Source organism: Paroedura picta, chromosome 3, assembly GCF_049243985.1.
Source record: "Paroedura picta isolate Pp20150507F chromosome 3, Ppicta_v3.0, whole genome shotgun sequence".
NCBI lineage: Eukaryota > Metazoa > Chordata > Lepidosauria > Squamata > Gekkonidae > Paroedura > Paroedura picta.
The window spans coordinates 1,543,759-1,564,292 of record NC_135371.1 but is presented as its reverse complement, the minus strand read 5'-3'; the positions used below and the strand labels follow the sequence as shown (position 1 = coordinate 1,564,292).

At 49.1% G+C, this 20,534-nt stretch overlaps 1 protein-coding gene across 1 annotated transcript; it reads left to right on the top strand.

Annotated features, from left to right (window-relative positions):
• The first annotated feature begins 1,217 nt into the window (after positions 1-1,217).
• Positions 1,218-19,131, top strand: LOC143834159 (uncharacterized). The gene is made up of 8 exons (XM_077330763.1): positions 1,218-1,319; positions 2,105-2,582; positions 2,715-2,784; positions 4,009-4,076; positions 5,269-5,395; positions 5,737-5,853; positions 7,186-8,487; positions 16,083-19,131. Exons 2-8 carry the CDS (start codon positions 2,172-2,174, stop codon positions 17,363-17,365), a joined length of 3,378 nt encoding a protein of 1,125 aa, XP_077186878.1. The 5' UTR covers positions 1,218-1,319; positions 2,105-2,171; the 3' UTR covers positions 17,366-19,131.
• Positions 19,132-20,534: the final 1,403 nt, after the last annotated feature.

Genomic DNA, 20,534 nt, shown 5'->3' with positions numbered 1-20,534 from the left:
TAAAGATGCAGCAAACCAGTTGGCCCCCGCTTGGACATGGCCACCTTTAATGTAATTGAACGCAGCTAGCCTATCGCCCCCTCCCTGCCTCTTCTCCAAGTGATGCCCACCCAACCCTTCCCTCCCAAGGGGGAAATCAGATTTTAAAAGAACTCCAAACCCCACTAGCCTAGTTGGGGGTGCTACTCCTAGCCAGTAGAACCCACAACTGCTCATGGTATTATTTTATAACTAGGGACCAATCCCGTTGCATCCAGGAATACAACAGGCGCTAAATTGGGGATGGGGGGTGGTGGAAGAATTCGGTGGGTGGCCACTCCCTCCCCCCCCCCTTGCAGGGGCAGCTCCAGCAGGGATCTGCAGCCTCTGAGCCTCGGAGGAAGGTGGAAGGAGGAGGGGGTGGTCAGGGGTGGGGCATGGAAGGCAATTGGCTGGCCACTGGACAAACTAGGAAGCTGGTTGGAGGAGGGGGCACTCAGGGGCGGGACAGCTGCCCTGAGTGGCTGTTGAGCCCTGAGTGGCACTTAAGAAGTGACACCAGCTCCTCCTCCAAGCCCTTGCCAGAAACATGTTTTCATCATTTTAACTTTGTACAAGTCCTTGTAAGAGCCTCTTGTGGCGCAGAGTGGTAAGGCAGCGATATGCTGTCTGAATCTGTCTGCCCATGAGGTTGGGAGTTCGATCCCAGCAGCCGGCTCAAGGTCGACTCAGCCTTCCATCCTTCCGAGGTCGGTAAAATGAGTACCCAGCTTGCTGCTGGGGGGTAAAACGGTAATGACTGGGGAAGGCACTGGCAAACCACCCCGTATTGAGTCTGCCATGAAAACGCTGGAGGGCGTCACCCCAAGGGTCAGACATGACTCGGTGCTTGCACAGGGGATACCTTTACCTTTACCTTTACAAGTCCTGTAAGAGGCAAGCCACCCGAGCCTGCTCTGCACGCAGGGGCGGCCTAGAACGGAGATAACAACAACAACAACAATGGTTTTATTCTGATTTTATGCTGTAATGTAAACGGCCACGAGCTGGCTGGGCTGAGTGCGGCAGTCTATAAATAAATATGAGGAAATAATAATTAATAACAATCATCAAAGTGTAAGCTCCGGTTTCCACGCCCGCTTTGCCAGGCGCCCCTCTGAGGCAGGGTCCCCACCACAGGGAGGCCGTGGCCACCGAAGGGTTAAGGGCACCGAGCCGCCGCTCCTAGAGAGGCCTGGGCCGAGGGGGGCACGTGACCGGGCGCCTTCCGGGTCTGGCTGAAGCCGCGGCGGGGCGGGCTTGGCTGGCTGGCTGGCGGACTCCGGGAGGCAGGTGAGCAGGTGAGCAAGGAGGCGGGGCGGGGGCGTCTTGGGCCGGGGGGGGGGTCGCCGGGGGTCCGGCTGGTGCCTGCCTCGCTCGCCCCCCGGTTTGGGACCGTCCCTTCCGGAAGGCGGTAAGCAGAGCCCCGTCCTGCCTGCGCGGCTGAGCGGCGGGAGGAGCCCAGCAGGAGCCCCAGTCCCAGCGTCGGCCTTCAGGAGCCACAGCGCGCTTCTTCCACCCGCTGCCCGTGTCGGAGAGAGGCGTGCACACACACACACACACACACACACACACACACACACACACACACACACACCGCCCTCACCTAAACAGCAGTCTTGGCTTTGCAGAAAGCAGGTCGCCGAGGGGGCCCTTTCCTTTTTGCACTTTTTATTTTTTAAAAAAAGAAGAAACAGGCGTACAGAAAAGAAGCGGGGAAGAGGTTGTTTGTGGCAAACTGTTTGCGCTGTGTGTTATAATTAAAAGGTAGGTTGGTAAGCAGCAGATTTCCTCCTCCTCCAACTCCTCATCAGTCAAATGTTTAACATAATTCTCTCTGCTTCCTTATCTAAATCAGTACTTGTTGATACTGAATAGAATGAGTTGGTTTATATGCCGCTTTTCTCTACCCGAAGGAGTCTCAAAGCGGCTTACATTTGCCTTCCCTTGGACCTGGCTTGCCAGATTAGAAGTCCACACTCCTAGCCGTTACACCAAGCTGGCTCTCAGTTTACCAAATCTGTAACTTCTAATTCTTTATGAGATTATCTCTTAAATATATATATATGTTTCTCATTGTAAACAGGCACTTGCCTTTGTCAGGCAGCAGAAGAAGGTGATCCAGGTGAAGCCTGTTTGGAGAGGAAGGGAGGATGAGGAGGGAGCCCGACTCTTCTGTCCCTGACATGAGAAAAGGCCTGGCTGACACCAAGGCCAGAAGTAGAAGAGAGTTGTGGGGAGGAATTGAGCAGAAGAGCACAGGAGATGATGTCTTCCCTCCAGATGTGCATTGCCAGCAATTCCGGCAGTTCAGTTATGAGGCTGCCCAGCGGCCCCGGGAGGTCTGCAGCCGACTCCACCATCTGTGCCGCCACTGGCTGGAGCCGGAGAGGAGCACCAAGAGGCAGATGCTGGACCGGGTGACCCTGGAGCAATTCCTGGCCGTCCTGCCCCCGGAGATGCAGGGCTGGGTCAGAGGATGCGGGCCAGAGAACAGCTCCCAGGCAGTGGCCCTGGCCGAAGGCTTCCTCCTGAGCCAAGTGGAGAAGGAACAGGAACAGCAGGTGAGAGGGATTTATGACATAGGGGCGGCGGGGGGGGGGGAGAAAACAGAAAACAAACAAGAATACCCTTTAAATCCACACAGCTTTTTTAGACTCCCCCCCCCCCCGTGTGTGTTTCCTCTTCCTTTTCAGTCTCCCCTACTTCTTTTTCAGGCACAGGAAAAGGCCATGTGGGAGCATTTCTGCGGAGCCACTTTTCTGGGTAAGACGGGAAAAGGTGTCGTTCCCACTAGACGGCCTCCTGACGGTCTGTGGGCCACCTTGATGTCCCACAAAAGACACTCCCCTCCACGTTGTCCATTCAGAGGTTCCGTTTGGGGAAGTAAAAAGCCTGAGTCAACTTAAAATCCCTGCAAGATGATGGGACGAATCCAGTAAAAGAAGTGAAAACAAATAGGTCATATGGTGATAGCTAATGTCACAAATGGGGGGGGGGGAGTGTGTAGGGCTGATAAAGGGATACAAAATCCTCAGTTTTTAGGATCTCCTATTTCGGGGAGCCACCAGCTCCTGCCAGTCATTGTTTGACCAGAGTCCCAGAATTCCCTATGGAGAATTGCTCAACTCATCTCCCCAGCTTTCTGTTCCCATGCTCTGGGCAAGATGGCCTCCCATCACACCTTTGGATGGTTTGGTTATTTCCTTCCCGCCTAGAGGGATTAGCTGTAAAGGGTCCTATCCTTTGAAAATAAGAACTGTCCTGTGTGAACCTAAATTGGGCATAGGCGTGGGGGGGGGAGGGGATTGGACTTGCCTCTATCATGGCCTTTTGATCCCTGTTGCTTTTGTCCTCAGTGTCCCAGGAGTCCTATGATGCTGTGGGTTCTCTTCTGAAATAAACTATTGAGTTTTTTTATTGCCCAAGCTCTGAGTCTGCCTGTTTAGGGGAGGTTTACCACAGTGTACGACACCTTGCGGCATAGTCATGTTTGATGCTTGTAAGTCAAGAGCCTTTTGCTACCCAGATTTTGACATGGCATGTCCAGGATTGCTAAACCTCCAAAGGATGTTGGTGGAGGGGGGCAGTTGGGTGCTTTCAAAACAGTTTTCTCTGACTAGGTGTTAAATGCCAGGGCCAGAAAAGTTCTCAGATGATCTCGTAAATGCCTCTGACTTGGCACTCACTGGCCTCATCACTCCCTTTGAAAGTATGATTCTTAGAAGCAATTGTTATATATTATGAATAGTTTTAACAATGTTTTAATTTATACTCTCTTTCCAACTGGAATTCAAGGCAGAATATATATGTATGATAAAATAGAACCTTCAGACGGTCAGTGAGCAGATTAGAGGATAACGCCAGGCAGCCAGCCGATTACAAAACAGGATAACCCTCTTACCCCCTCCCCACCTCCTCCCGAGGAACTGAAATGCGAAGAGCCCCAGAAGTACAGGATGGCTTCCATGCCCCTTCTTTTACTTTCAGGTGGTGCCAGGCATTCTTTGCCGTCTCTGTGGGGCATAGAAGAAGTAGCTTTTGTGCAGCCTGATCGAGTAAGTGTGGAACTCTGGATCATGCCCCTGGGTGCCTCTCCTCACCTTCCCTTTATCAGGGAGAATCTCCTTCTGTCTGTTTTCTGTGCTTCTCGCTAGATAGCTACAAGTGCCCTATCTGGCCCAGGAACATCATGCCACAGTGATCCATGCAATGTTCCCCTCCAGGCTTGATTAACTCTCTCCACGTGGACCTTCCCTTGACCCTGCTCTGGAAACTACAGCTGGTCCAGACAGCCTATAAAAGGCCAGTCTTGTGGCAGAATTTCAGATCCAGTTCAAGGTTTTGGTACGAACCTTCAAGGCCATTTGCGTCCAGGCCCCACATATCTGAGAGACCACTTAACTAAACATGGAGAGCATTACAGTCAGCCAACGTGAACCGGCTGAGGCTCCCTGGCCCTAAGGAAGTAAGCTGGACCTTTTTGGCCCTGGCTCCTACCTGGTGGAATGAGCTCCCAGAAGAGACCAGGGTCCAGAACTAAGTTCTGCAGGGCCTGCCAGATGGAGCTCTTCTGCCAGGCCTACTGTTGAGGCCAGCTGAACACACTTAAGTCAACTGATTGCCCCCCCCCCCCCGTCCATCATATCTGCGGAAGACCCTAACTTCATCGGTGTTGATATTTTGTTAACTTTGTTTTTGATTTGTTAATTCTAAACTATTTAAGGTTATTATGGATTTGATGTAATTAAATGTCTTCAGCCTCTGTTATGCGCCACCCTGAGACAGCTACTTCAAGAGGGGCGGTATAAAAGTTGAAATATAAATAAATACAAATTAAAATGGAGGTTTGAATGCTGAAAGAGCCTCTTGTGGCGCAGAGTGGTAAGGCAGCCGCCTGAAAGCTTTGCTCATGAGGTTGGGAGTTCGATCCCAGCAGCCGGCTCAAGGTTGACTCAGCCTTCCATCCTTCCGAGGTCGGTAAAATGAGTACCCAGCTTGCTGCTGGGGGGTAAACGGTCGTGACTGGGGAAGGCACTGGCAAACCACCCCGTATTGAGTCTGCCATGAAAACGCTAGAGGGCGTCACCCCAAGGGTCAGACATGACTCGGTGCTTGCACAGGGGATACCTTTACCTTTACCTTGAATGCTGAACATCATCAGTTTATAATAGGCCTTAGAAGGGGAAGAATTCTTCCATCATCTGTGACGATAGAGGAGCTTGTTAAGTAATTTGTTTCTCTTTCCAGGGCCGGGTGACTTTGGAGGAGGTGTCTGTCCGTTTCTCGGAGGAGGAGTGGGCTCTGCTGGATCCGGACCAGAGGAGGCTTCACCAGGAAGTCATGGCGGAGAACGGCCAGAACGTGGCCGCTCTTGGTAAGGCTCCCCTGGCTCTCCATCGGCAGAGGCTGACGTCATTGCTGCCAAGAAGGACCCCAGCCCTGACGTGGCTGCCCTGGCCTCTCTGAGATGTGAAGCAGGCTGGTCCTGGTTAGCACATTTGATGGGAGACCACCAAGGAAGTCCAGGGTTACGGTGCAGAGGAAAGCAATGGCCAAACACCTTGACAGCCCTACAGGGCCGCCAACAGGCAGCAAAGTCTTGACAGCCCTTCCCACTGCCACTTTTTTTGTCACCAGGAGTGGCTGGTTTGAAAGTCTGAAGGTTGTTTATGGTTGGACTGTCTGGAAGTCACTGGTCTGCTTCTTTCCCCAAAGGAGGAGGAGCTCTGGTTCCCAAACGTGATCCTGTTTCCCTCTTGGAAGAAGCAGGCGATCCACCCATCCAAGAAGCAGAAGAAACAGAGAAATCTGCCGGTATCAGTTTATTCTGGGGTAGGAGTGGGTGTGACTCCTCTTGCGCTGAGGCAGCTGGTGGGGGGAGGGGAGGGGATTTCTCAAGAAGCACAGCCCACAAATGGCCAGGGAAGCTCTCTCAAATGTTAGTCAAACCAGGGAACAAAATGCTGTCTTGTTTGTGCCTCACCTTGGCGGGAAATATTTCTGTGCTGCTCGGCTGTAGTCCACATAATTTACTCCTCTCCTGCCTCTCCGTGGACCTGCTCAGCTTGGCTCAAAAATCAAAGCATCAGTGATCAATTTTTAAAGCCAGGGGCAGATAAAAGAAGAGTGACAAACGTCCTCTGTGTGGCCTCAAAACTGTCCCGAGAAAGACCACGAGACAGCTAAAAAGATAACCCTGTGAGAACAAGCTTGGCTGGAAAGGCCTGTTTTGGCCTGATTTTGAAATGAGAGGAAGGTGCCCTCCACGTGACCTTCAATGGGGACATGTTCCTGGGATGAGGGGCCACCACCCAAAATGCCCAGTCTCTGGTCTCCAACTGCTCCAGCCCTGCAGGCAGGGCCACAAAATGCAGGGTTTGGAAGGCCAAAATTATTGGCAGTATGAGGAAGAGCAAGGTGAGCTTTATAAGTTTGGATCTCGGAACTGGCCTTCATGCTTCAGGTGTAAACCTTTGCTCCAACCATGCTGTCTAGTGTATGCAGTTCTATGAGACACTTTCTAGTCCAGCCTCCCATCTCCCAAATCGGCCACCTAGAGTCCCCGGAAGGTTCACAAGAAGAGCAGATCACAGAGGCAAGGAGATTCCAGTGGCCCCCTCCCTGTCTGGCATGGGAATATCCTCCAAGAAAGAATCTGTACCTCATTAAGAGAGTATATGAAAGGCAGCCCAAGGTGACCTCTGCACACTAAGGAAAGCAACGTTAGTAAATGAGTTATTCAAATGCAGTATGTTTTAGATTTGGTTTTGTGAATGTTTCTAACGTTCTAACAAGAGAAAATTAGTCTAATTTTTATAAAGAAGATTTCTTTATGAAAGAGGATGAGAAACAATTATATTTAAACAGTTCTAGTAAGCCAAGTAATGGTAACAATGTATTGAATGAAAACAATTTTTGGAAAAGTTATCAGGTTAATACAAAATACATTATAGTCATGCTCCATTTTTTTTTAATCACATTTGCATTATGATCAGGCTCTGAAACAAATACCACTTTTCATATGTCCGTGAAAACATGACATAAAAAGCCAGGCAGGAGTTGTCTCCCCTCCAGGTGATTTCTGTCCTGTCATAACAAAGAGTCTTCTTTGTTTGAGACTGCTTTTGCATGAAACTCTTTGCCATCTTTTTGTCTTTATTCTAGAAGCTGCTGCTATCCACACCAAGTCTGAGGGAGAACCACAGCAGCCTCAGCTGGACAACAAACAGCAGGACAAAAACGCTGGAAAGAAGTGGAAAAGAGAGAAGGAATGCTCTGTTTTCCAGGGTGCGGAAACTGAGGTGTTGGGGACACATCAAGGAATTAATGCAAGGGAGAAACATTGTGAATGCTTGGGGTGTGGAAGAAGCTATGCATGGAGGGGAGGCCTTCCTGACTGTCAGCAAATCCATGGAGGAGAGACAGATAACTATTTGAAATGTGGAAAGAGCTTTGCTCAGAATTCCATGCTTGATGCTCAAGAAACCCACACCGAGGAGAAGTCATATAAATGCTTGGAATGTGGAAAAAGCTTTTCTCGAAGTTACACCCTAGCTACTCATCAACGAATCCACACTGGGGAGAAACCATATCAATGCTTGGAGTGTGAAAAGAAGTTTACTTACAGTTCACATCTTACTAAGCATCAACGTATCCATACGGGGGAGAAACCATATAAATGCTTGGAGTGTGGAAAGAGCTTTGCTCAGAGTTCACACCTTACAGCCCATCAACGTACCCACACTGGGGAGAAACCATATGAATGCCTGAAGTGTGGCAAAAGCTTTGCTTGGAGTTCACATCTTACTAAACATCAACATATGCACACAGGGGAGAAACCATATGGCTGCTTGGCTTGTGGTAAAAGTTTTGCTTGGAGTTCACAGCTTACGAACCATCAACATATTCACACAGGGGAGAAACCTTATGAATGCTTGGAGTGTGGGAAAAGCTTTACTTATAGTTCAGATCTTACTAAACATCAACGTATCCACACTGGAGAAAAACCGTATAAATGCTTGGACTGTGGAAAAGGCTTTTCTCAGAGCTCACACCTTATGGCTCATCAAAATATCCACACTGGGGAGAAACCATACGAATGCCTGGAGTGTGGAAAAAGCTTTGCTCAGAGTCCACAGCTTACTAAACATCAACGAATCCATACTGGGGAGAAACCGTACAATTGTTTGGTATGTGGAAAGAGCTTTGCTCAAAGTTCCAGTCTCGGTAAACATCAACGTATCCACACAGGACAGAAACCATATAAATGCTTGGAGTGTGAAAAAAACTTTGCTCAGAGTTCGCACCTTATGGCCCATCAACGTATCCACACTGGGGAGAAACCTTATGAATGCCTCGAGTGTGGAGAAAGCTTTGCTTGGAGTTTACAGCTTACTAAACATCGCAAAATGCACACAGGGGAGAAACCATATAAATGCTTGGATTGTCAAAAGAGCTTTGCTCGGGGTTCACAATATACTAAACATCAATATAGTCACTCAAGAGAAACCATGTAAATGCTTGTCTATATGGGAGAAGCTGTATAAATCCCTTGAAATGTGGAAAAGCTGCTGTTTTCATTGAATAACAATTAGAATCTAAAATTTTTGGTAAAGAAGAACATCCAAAGTATAAAAGACTGGTTTCAGGAGATTCATTGGCTTATGTAAAAGAGAAGCGTTAAAAGTTTAAGGCTTGAATCCCATTAAGTAGACAAGAATGCTTGAAATGCTTTATTTCATGAAGCAATTATGGAACTGCCTTCATCCTCGGAGCCCATCTTTGAACTTTTATAGTTTAGATGTTCTTTTATGTATAGAGTTTCAGTATTTAATTGTTATTCAGTAAAAACACTGAGGAGATTACATTTTGTAATGTTTTGGGCCTCTTGTGGCGCAAAGAGCCTCTTGTGGCGCAGAGTGATAAGGCAGCCGCCTGAAAGCTTTGCCCATGAGGTTGGGAGTTCAATCCCAGCAGCCGGCTCAAGGTTGACTCAGCCTTCCATCCTTCCGAGGTCGGTAAAATGAGTACCCAGCTTGCTGGGGGGTAAACGGTAATGACTGGGGAAGGCACTGGCAAACCACCCCGTATTGAGTCTGCCATGAAAACGCTAGAGGGCGTCACCCCAAGGGTCAGACATGACTCGGTGCTTGCACAGGGGATACCTTTACCTTTAATGTTTTGGGAAGGGCTGTAGCATCCTCACCTAACACATAATTATGTTTTTGTAATGTTTAAAATATCAACAGCCTCTTGTGGCGCAGAATGGTAAGGCAGCAGATATGCAGTCTAAAGTTCTGACCATGAGGCTGGGAGTTCAATCCCAGCAGCTCGCTCAAGATTGACACAGCCTTCCATCCTTCCGAGGTTGGTAAAATGAGTACCCAGCTTGCTGCTGGGAGGGTAAACGGTAATGACTGGAGAAGGCACCGGCAAACCACCCCGTATTGAGTCTGCCATGAAAACGCTAGAGGGCATCACCCCGAGGGTCAGACATGACCCAGTGCTTGAGTTCCCCTGGTCATGCCCCTTCCACACCCCAGAAGTCACACATTTACAGTGTCCAAAGTGTCACTAATAAAATAAAATGCTTATTAAATAAGAAGTCAGTCTCATTTTTGTGTGTGCAGTACCTTGCCTGAGCAAAACGAGGAAGCATCTTAACACTGAAACAAGGAAATATCGGAACCTTACCCAGCAGTTCTCGAGTGATATATTTGTGCGGCATTGCTTGCTGGAAATATTTTTTTCACTGAATAATCTCTGGATTATTCTCATTTCATAGCAAGATTTAAACAGGAAAGAAACAAGACTTTTAAAATTACTATGGACTCCGGGGAATGGGAGAGGACAGGAAGGCCTGCAGGGTCATTGTCCACAGGGTTGCGATGGGTCGGACACGACTTCGCACCTAACAACAACAACGCTTTATTGTATAAACAGACTTTGGCCATGCACAGATCGTTGGTTCCTTTCTGTCATATCGTCTGAAGGAGCACAATAAAACCAGAGTCCAGGAGCACCTTTAGGCCCAACCAGGATTTATTCAGGGCGTGAGCTTTGGAGGGCAAGCACCCTTCGTCAGACTAAGAACTGACCATCATGACAGTGAGAATAACTGTCATGATGGTCAGTTCTTAGTCTGAAGAAGAGTGCTTGCCCTCGAAAGCTCACGCCCTGAATAAATCCTGGTTGGGCCTAAAGGTGCTCCTGGACTCTGATTCTATTGAATTGACTGAGGACCCCTTCTTAGCAAGGGCTCCTTGCTTCTGACCTCCTTTCCCCTTCGTAATACCCCCTTTGCACTGATTAAAATGTTGTCTACTAGGGGTGTCCAAACTGTGGCTCTCCAGGTGGCAGGGGCTCATGGGAACTGTAGTCCACGGACCTCTGGAGAGCTGCAGTTTGGTCATCCCTAGACCATGTCACCCGTCTTGAGTGTCAAACAAACAATTGATACCTAATTGATACATAAAGAATAAAGTGTCAATAAATAGCGATGGGCTGGCCCCCCCTGTCCCCATTCCTCCCCCCAGTAAAAACCGTCTGGCCATGGGCCCGCCCTGACGCCCCCTCCCAGCCAGGCTCCGCCCCCCCCACCCCAAATTCAAGCCACGCTTCCCTGGGGAGGGAGCCGCGCAGCCGGGGCCTGAGGAGCTCGAGCCAGGGAGCTCGGCCAGAAGCGTCTCTCCACGCAGTTCTGAGGGCGCAAGAGAAGCGTCTGCGGCGGAGGGTCCTCCTGGGCGGGGGGCTTCCTCCCTCCTGCAGACGGGGAGAGAGAGGGACGGGGTGGGACTCCAAGGGTTAAAGCAGGGGTAGTCAAACTGCGGCCCTCCAGATATCCATGGACTACAATTCCCATGAGCCCCTGCCAGCGAATGCTGGCAGGGGCTCGTGGGAATTGTAGTCCATGGACATCTGGAGGGCCGCAGTTTGACTACCCCTGGTTAAAGAGACAGAGTCTGCGTGCCTAGAGCGGCGCCCGCCCCGAAGGGCCCGGGGCTCGTGACGTCACTTCCTCTGGCCCGCCCTTCCCACGAGCCCCGGGCGTGCTCGGGAGAGGCGGGGCGGCGCCGGCGGAGCTCTTAAGAGGCCAGGTGAGCGAGGCAGGTGCCCTCAGGTGGGCCCTTGTGCAGCAGTGCGGAGGCCCCATTTGCAGGCAGCAGTTGCAGAATTCCTCCGGGGATGGATGGATGGATGGATGGATGGATGGAGAGGCGTTTAAAACCTTCCCTCCCTCCCTGGCAGGAGCAGCACACCCGGGGGAAAGGAAGGGGCAGCGGCCTGGGGGCGCAGGTGGGTTTTCGCCAGGTGCCCCAAACGGTGCCATGTCGGTGCCTGGCTCCAAAGCCTGAGGACCCCCCCAGAACAGGCTCCCCGGCGTGCGTCTGGGGCCTGCCGCTCTCTCCAAAGCCTGGCAAAATGGCCCATTGGATGGCGTTTCTGGGTCACTCTTGCCCCTGCCTGGCCTTGCTGTGGGGTGGGGGTGGCCTGGAAGGGCAGACTTGGATTTCTGGAGGGTTCCTCCCCCCCCCCCCACTCTGCTGTGGCTCTCTGGAGACACAATTCGGGTTTGGGGAGTTTAAAAAAAATTCCTGCCAGTAAATCATTTCTGGATGCCTTTTGTACCTTGGTATACTTTGGTGGCCTTTCCTTTCTAATATTTATTTTATTTAGATTTCTATACTGCCCTTCCATACAGCCGTATGGGTGGTCTACATTATATATCATTTACACCCCCACTTTTGGGCCCCTGGTAGTTTACTGCATTTGATTCTCATATCAGCTTTCATTCATCAGAGCTCACTCCTTCCATTGCAGATAGATATATATACACACACACACACAACATTGTGGTCTTGGTTTTGCAGGAGGTCACAGGTCCAGCACTTGTGCATAGAGAAGAATCTGGCAGAGGAGGAAGGCGATCTGCTGTTCCGGGTGAAGCCTATTTGGAGAGGACGGAGGGATGAGGGGAGAGCTGGACTCAGCTGTCCCTGAATCAGGAAAAGGCATCAGTGCCACCCAGGCTGGGGGAAGAAAGGAGTTCTTGGGAGGGACCATGCAAAGGAGCCCGGGTGACGACATCCTCCCTCCAAATGTGCAGCGCCAGCAATTCCGACAGTTCCGCTACGAAGATGCCCAGGGGCCCCGGGAGGTGTGCAGCCGGCTCCACCGTCTGTGCCGCCGCTGGCTGGAGCCGGAGAGGAGCACCAAGAGGCAGATGCTGGACCGGGTGACCCTGGAGCAGTTCCTGGCCCTCCTGCCCCCGGAGATGCAGGGCTGGGTGAGAGGATGCGGGCCGGAGAGCAGCGCCCAGGCGGTGGCCCTGGCTGAAGGCTTCCTCCTCAGCCAGGCGGAGGAGAAGAGGCAGGCCGAGCAGGTGAGGGGGATTCATTGTGGTACAGTGTGCATATGGGGAGGGGGGCACTGAATGTGAACATAGATACTCCTGAATGCTACACAGATTTCCTCAGCTTTTTTAGCTACTTAAGTTTCTATATCTCCCCCCCCCCCTCGCAAACAAGCTCGGGACAGTTTACAATATACAATGGAAACCTCTATAAAAATATCAACCAAACGGCAGGCCCTGACTGATAACCTCTCATCCCCCAGCCATTTCCATTCACCATAAGGCTGCTCATTTTGTGGTGGGAGTTATTGGGTGCGGGAGGGAAGACAGAATGGGAGAGAAGAAGGGAGGGGAAAGAAAGGAAAGCAGGAGGCCCATCTGGTTCTAGGCCACCATGACCTCAACCGTAGGCCTGCTGGAAGAGTGCCGTTTTGCAGGCCTGCCTCTTGACTAGTGACTCGTTCCAGGCCCACAAAGACCGGGACTCCGGTCGAAACCAGCCGGGCTTCCTTGGGGCTGGGGATCCCCAGCATGTTGGCGCTTGCCAAGCGCAATGCCCTCCAGATAACACATTGGGAGAGACCGTCCCTCAGGCCCAAACAATGTAGGGCCTCAAAGGTCAACCCCAAGAGCTTGAATCTGATCTGGGTCTCCACCAGCAACCAATGCAGCTGGTTGGAGGGCAGGTTTAATATCAGCTCTTCTTGGGATCCCCATGAGCACCTTAGGGCAGGGGTAGTCAACCTGTGGTCCTCCAGATGTCCATGGACTACAATTCCCAGGAGCCCCTGCCAGCAGTTGCTGGCAGGGGCTCCTGGGAATTGTAGTCCCTGGACATCTGGAGGACCACAGGTTGACTATCCCTGCCTTAGGGGCATTCTGGACCAGCTGTAAGTTTGAGATCGGGATCAAGGGTAACCCAGCCTAGAACGGTGACCTTTGCATGGATGACTGGGGCTAGGGGTTCTGGGGCTAGGTTGCGTGGTCTTAGCTTCTCCTGACGAAGAAAGTAAAATGCCTGACGAGCTACAGTTGTGACCCAAGAGGGAGGCGTTGAAGGTCACACCCACGTTCCTGACAGTGAGCAAGGGTATTAACTGCTCCCTACCTAGACAGGCAGGCCACGCTTCCTCACCTGGTCCTTTCTCCCCCAGCCACAGGTCTTCGTAGGGTTAAGGCTCTAGCAGCTCTTTCGGAGCCCCCCAGGCATTTCTCATCAGTCTCCCCTTTCTGGGATCCCCTCTTCTGTTTCAGAGACAGGAGAAGATCGTGCAGGAGCCCTCCCACGGAGCCACTTTCCTGGGTAAGATGGAAAAGGGTTTTGTTCCCCATGGAGGACTGCCTTCATGCCCAGCAAAAGATGCTCCACTCCAGGTTCCCGGTTTAGAAATTCTGCCTTCTTCCTCCCTCCCTTTCAAATGTATTAAAATATATTATATGGGCATTCCACCCCGTGTCAAGGGGTGCATAGAGCGAGTTGCAGTAGTCTAATCCGGATCACCGTGGCCAGGTTAGCTGTCGACGGATAAGGGCACTGACTGCCGTGTCTGGCCTAGATGGTGAACCGCCTGGCGGGCAGTGCTTGTGGCCTGGGCCTCCACAGAGAAGGTAGCGTCCAGGATTGTGGGCAGGCTCCTGACTGTTGTGGGGAAAGGAAAGTGTTTATAAGCTACTTTGAGACTCCTTCTGGTAGTGAAAAGCAGAGTATAAAAACCAACTCTTCCTCTTCTCCCCCCTCCCCCCGCAAGGAATCACAGTGCAAAGGTCTTGGAAGTACAGAATGTTTCCCATTTTCCTTCTCATACTTATTATTTAACTTACTTGAATAATAATTGAATTGAATAATAATACTTACTTTCTTATACTTCCAGGTTGTTCTATATGTCCTTTGCCATCTCTTTGTGGCAGAGAGAAAACAGCTTCTGTGCAGTCTGACTGGGTAAGTGTGGAACTCTGGATCTTGCCCCAGGGTACCTCCCCTCACCTTCCCTAGGCCAGGGCGAGACTCCCTCCGTCTCCTCCCCGTGGCTGTTTTCTGTGCCACTCTTTAGTTAGAAAATGAAAGTGGAAGTTTGAACCCTGATTGTCAGCATCTTTCTATAGATCTTCTGGATCCAGCCCCTCTCAGGCTCTTGTCACCCTCCCTTGATCAAGGATAATCTTTCCCTCACCTGTTACCTGTGCTGCCTAATGGATACACCATTAAAACAGAGGCATGACTCTTGAACCTATAATATCCTATAATTTCTTCCATCTTTCTCTTTTCAGGGCCGGGTGACCTTGGAGGAGGTGTCTGTCCATTTCACGGAGGAGGAGTGGGCTCTGCTGGATCCGGGCCAAAGGAGGCTTCACCGGGAAGTCATGGAGGAGAACGGTCAGAACGTGGCCTCTCTGGGTAAGGCTCCCCTGGCTCTCGATTAGGAGATGCTGAAGGCGGAAGTCGTTCCTGCCAAGAAGGGCCCCGGTTAGTCCAGGCTTTTCCACTCTCAGGAGTTAAGCAAGGTCAGTCCTGGTTAGTACACGGGTGGGAGACCACCAAGGAGGTCCAGGGGTTGTGATGCAGAGAGACACGATGGCAAGCAACCTCGGTCCCTCTCTTGCCTTGACAACCCTTCAGCAGATGTTAGTTGCAACTTGATAGACTTCCCACCCCTACCAATAAGATCCCTGGCAGGGATCTTCCAATGGAGACTCTCAGTAGGGGAGTGGAGTGGAGTGGGTGGGCACCCAGGCAAAGGAGAAGGTTCCCCATAGTTCTTGGTGTCTGTGAGTATTAGCATGGAAGCTAAAATATTGGTTTCTAAACCAAAACGACATGGCTGAGATTTCAAAATTTTGTTGAAAAGAAATACCTTGCCTTGGCTCTGTAGAAAAGTAAACTTCAGGTGAGCTTCAAATGGGAGACGTTCCCCAGCCAATGGGCCACAGCTGAAAATACACTCTCCAGTTGCCACAGCTCTGTAGTCAGGACCAAGAACTTGGGGGCCGGATCTTCCTTGGGCGTGGAAAGTGCAGAAAGGTTTGTATATTTGGAGCTCAGACTGGCTTTCTGTTGTGAGAGTCCAAAGCTCTCTGCCTAACCCCCCTTGTCCAAGGAATGCGGTTCAGTTCTGTCCCTGAAGACTGGGAGCCATTTTGGAGGCAATTTCTAGTCCAGCCTCCTGTTTCCCACAGTGGCCACCTATCTTAATGGGGATTTTATTGGGGCAAGCAGTGGTATAGAAAATGAATGAATGAATGAATGAATGAATGAATGAATGAATGAATGAATGAATGAAATGAAATGAAATGAAATGAAATGAAATGAAATGAAATGAAATGAAATGAAATGAAATGAAATGAAATGAAATGAAATGAAATGAAATGAAATGAAATGAAACGAAACGAAACCCCTGGAAAGTTCTCAAGAACTGCAGGAGGTTATTCTGGGCTATTTCTGTGATGGAGCCACCCTCCAGAGAAGAATTGAGAGTTCATTTGTACAGGCCAGGATTTGTTTCCCTGTCAAGCGATTTCTGTCCTGTCATTTTCAAGAGCAGTTAATGGCCTTTAGTTGATTCTGCTTTTGACAAAACATTTTACCTGTCTTTCCTGTTTATTATAGAGGCTAATGGACTGAAGAAGTCCATGAAAGAACCAGGACTCCACGAACGTGAGAACAAAAAGCAGAAAATTGATGGAACAAAACAGAAGAATGGCAATGAATCAGCTCCTCAGGGTACTGAATTCAAAGTGTTTGATAGACACGAAAGAATTAACACAGGAGAAGAACCTCATAAATGCTTGGAGGATGGAAGTAGCTTTGCTCAGAATTTCATCCCTGCTGTTCATCAACCAATTTACAGAGAAGATAAATCATATAAATGCTTAGCATGTGGAAAGGGCTTTTCTAGGAGTGATACCTTATCTGCTCATCAACGAATCCACATTTGGGGGAAACCACATAAATGTTCAGAGTGCGGAAAGTGCTTTGGTCTGAGTTCACAACTTAAATCACATCAACGTATCCATGCAGGTGGAAAACCATATGAATGCTTGGACTGTGGAAAGAGCTTCGCTCAGAGCTCAAATTTTAAGTCCCATCAACGTATCCATACAGGAGAGAAACCATATAAATGCCTGGAGTGTGAGAAGAGCTTTGCTTACAACTCAGTCCTTACTACCCATAAACGCATCCACACTGGGGAGAAACCGTTTCAATGCCTGGAGTGTGGAAAGAGCTTTGCACGGAGTTCGCAACTTAAATCCCATCAAAGCATCCACACAGGGGAGAAACCATTTATATGCCTGCAGTGTGGAAAGAGCTTTGCTCAGAGCTCACGGCTTAATATCCATCAACATATCCACACAGGGGAGAAACCATATGAATGCTTACAGTGTGGAAAGAGTTTTGCTCAGAGCTCACGGCTTAATATCCATCAACGTATCCACACAGGGGAGAAACCATATGAATGCTTGAAGTGTGAAAAGACCTTTGCTCGCAGTTCACAGCTCAAATCCCATCAGCGTATCCACACAGGGGGGAAACCATATGAATGTTTGGAATGTGGAAAGAACTATGCTTGGAATTCACTGCTTACTAAACATCAACTGACCCATACAGGGGAGAAACCATACAAATGCTTAGATTGTGAAAAGAGCTTTGCTTACAGCTCAGACCTTACCACCCATCAACGTATCCACACTGGGGAAAAACCATATGAATGCTTGGAGTGTGGAAAGAGTTTTGCTCAGAGTTCACATCTTAAATCCCATCAGCGTATCCACACAGGGGGGAAGCCATATGAATGTTTGGAATGTGGAAAGAGCTATGCTTGGAATTCACTGCTTACTAAACATCAGCTGACCCACACAGGGGAGAAACCATATAAGTGCTTGGAGTGTGGAAATAGCTTTGCTCGAAGCTCAGACTTGAAATCCCATCAACGAAGTCCCCCATGGCGGGAACCGTACTGCCCATTGATGTATCCACACTGGCAAGAGAGCGGATAAATCCTTGGAGTATTCAAAGACCTTTCCTTGTAGTGGCAGCTTAACTGCTCATCAATGACTTCACACCAAGGGAGAAGGAACCATATAAACAATTGGAATGTGGAAGAAGTTTCACTCAAAAGCCATATCTTAAGATACAACTAAGATATAGGTATTTGCTTGGATAGCCCAGGCAAGTCTGATCCTGTCAGATCTTGGAAGCTGACCACGGTTGACCCTGTCTAGTATTTGTATGGGTGATCTCCCAAGGATTTGAGTTGAAACACTTGGGGGTATGACACAGAGGCACACAATGGCAAATAATCTCTGAGCATCCCTTGCCTTGCTGCCACCCAATCCTCGGATAAGTAATACTCAGGGGATAAATAAAATAAATGCTAACATTTTGCATCAAAGAATTCACAAAGGAGGTAAACCTTGCAAATATTTCTAGTGGTGCAAGATCTCCAGCCTCAACACCTACCCTACTGTTAAATCAGGCCTGTATTGTACAGCTCTTGTAGTCCTAGAATCCCAGGGTGGGAAGGGGCCATCCTGGCCATCTAGTTCAACCCCGTGCTCAATGCAGGATAAACCTCAAGCATCCAGAGTAAGTCTCTGTCCAGCCGCTGCTTGAAGGCCACCTCCTTAGGCAGCCCATTCCAGTGCTTAACTACTCTGACTGTAATTTCCCCCTGATCCCCAGCCAATATCATTCTACACGTAGTTTAAACCTATTACTGCAGGTCCTGCCCTCTGCTGCCAACAGGAACCTTTCCCCGCCATAGTGGTGTGGGTTAAAACATATTCAGTTCACAGCTGAAATATTTGGAAATATTATTTATTGTAAAATGTGAGTTATTTGTCCTACCCTATGAACACATCCGTTACAGGCTTTTAGGATTAATAGAATATGTTGCTCGGTTATGTTCTCTGCCCTGCCTGTTCCTCTCGTGGTATTTAATAATGGTCTGAGTACTGAATGAGCCGTTCTGCCTCTTGCCTTAAGGGCAGCCGTTATACTGGAAAAAGCAATTACCCTGGACACAAAATCGCAGGCCAGTTTTTATTTATAGTAAACATAACAGACCACTTTTATCCCCACCCAGCACAGACCCAAAGCAGCTTAAATGTTGTTGTCTCCTAACAACAGCATGTGTTCCGAGAGGTAGGTTACCTGGAGAATGAGTGACCGGCCCAGACTTAGCCTGCAGTTAGTCAGTCAGATTTATTGCATGGAGCCAAAAGCTACTGCAAGTAAAAATAGATGCAGATAAATGTAACAAAGAGTCATTTCCCTCCAGGTATCAAACTTAACACACTACAGTTAAAAAACATGTCATTTAGATCTAGGTTAAATTTGATATTTGTAGACAATGAGAATGATAAGACATCATAAAACCCAAGAGCCAGATGGTATGCCTTCAGAAGAAGTAAATTTTTCCTGAATTTCGTAGCAGCCAAGGGAAAAAGCGACATGTTGTCAGTGACTGAAGAGTTAATGTTAGAAAGCAAGGAAACCAATTTGTCCAAATTGGATAATGAATTGCAGCCTATTCGAATCTTGTCCACGAATTTGGGTCTTGGATCTGAATACAAAGGACAGAATAAAATGTACCAAATCCTCCACTGTGGGTTCTCCACAAAAACAAAAATTAATAATGACTGATAAAATTGTAACTGTGGGAACCCCATTCTAAGATTTTGATGTGAAATATGTACTAAATAAGAAATAAAATCTTTCATGAACTCTTTGGAAGAAACTTAAACCAGAGGGGCAAGTTTGACTGTGGTGTTGCATGTTTATCCATTGATTAAAGCATATTCCAGATCCAGTCATGTAAGACCGACCCTTCTGTCGGAGTCCTCAGTGAACCGTCTGGTGCCCAAGTCCGCTTGCAGATTTCATGGGCAGAAGTGGGACTCGAACCTGGACCTTCTAGAGCAGGGGTAGTCAAACTGCGGCCCTCCAGATGTCCATGGACTACAATTCCCAGGAGCCCCTGCCAGCATTCGCTGGCAGGGGCTCCTGGGAATTGTAGTCCACAGACATCTGGAGGGCCGCAGTTTGACTACCCCTGCTCTGGAGTCTAGTCAGGAACTCTTCAGTACTACACCATCCTGACTCTGCCCCCTGTAGGGGTGTAGAAGCAGCTCGTTGTTACAAATAGAGGAATTTGTTGATAAAGTTTGTCGCTACTGGGAGGTTTCCAATTCCCCTACTTTTTGTCACTGCACCTGCCTCTATTGTGCCGAAGCCAGTTCCACATTATATACAGAACTACATGATCCATGTAGATCAATGGTGTGTCCTCATCTGGAACACTGTGTGCAGGTCTGGTCACCTTAACCCCAGGAGGACAAAAGGCTGTTGGGGACTTCTCAGTTTAGAACAAAGAGGTCTAAGGGGGAACCCGGGAGAGATTTCTACAATTAGGGCCAATTTTGCATCTCTCCCTTCTGGAAGTTTCTATTTCTTCCATTGGCCATCGTCTCCCGGCAACAGTCACCTGAAGCCATGCTCAATTTCCCGTTTGTTTGGGGGTTATTTAGGGAATTTATATGCTGCTGCTTTAATCCCCTGAAGAGCAAGATCGTGTCTGAAAAATACAGGCTTCTGAGGAGGCTCATGGAGTGAGGCTGCCTCTCCCCCTTGCCCTAAGTTCAGTCTGTCACCACCCAAACTGGAATAGTGCCCTTCTGTTTATCTGCAGATTGGGGCACATGAAGGGTCTCTCTCTCTCTCTCTCTCTCTCTCTCTCTCTCTCTCTGCAGGCACCCACAAACGACAGAACAACTTGAGAGGAGCACTCTGAGCGCGGTCTGAGTTCTCAAAAGTGACCAGGTCTTTTTAAATTGGTACACAGCTTTAGAATCTAGAACATCTGCCTACAGGGAAAGACTATCACCACCTAAAGGCCTATGACATATCTAAGGAATGAAAACAAAACCTATGATCCTTCTTCCCAGTCATAACTCTGCATCCCATCTGCAGGCTGAACATCTCCGCTCATGAACCCCTGCACGAAGCTAGAGCAGGCAGCTAGCAGAGTGGGCAGGACCCCGATGCTTCCGCCTTCCTTTGCTGATCCTAGCTGAGCAGGAGACCCTTGCCCAGTGCTGAGATTCTAAAGGGAGACCCTTGTAGGACCCCGACACTCAGCCTCAGAGTCACATTAGAGCAGGGGTA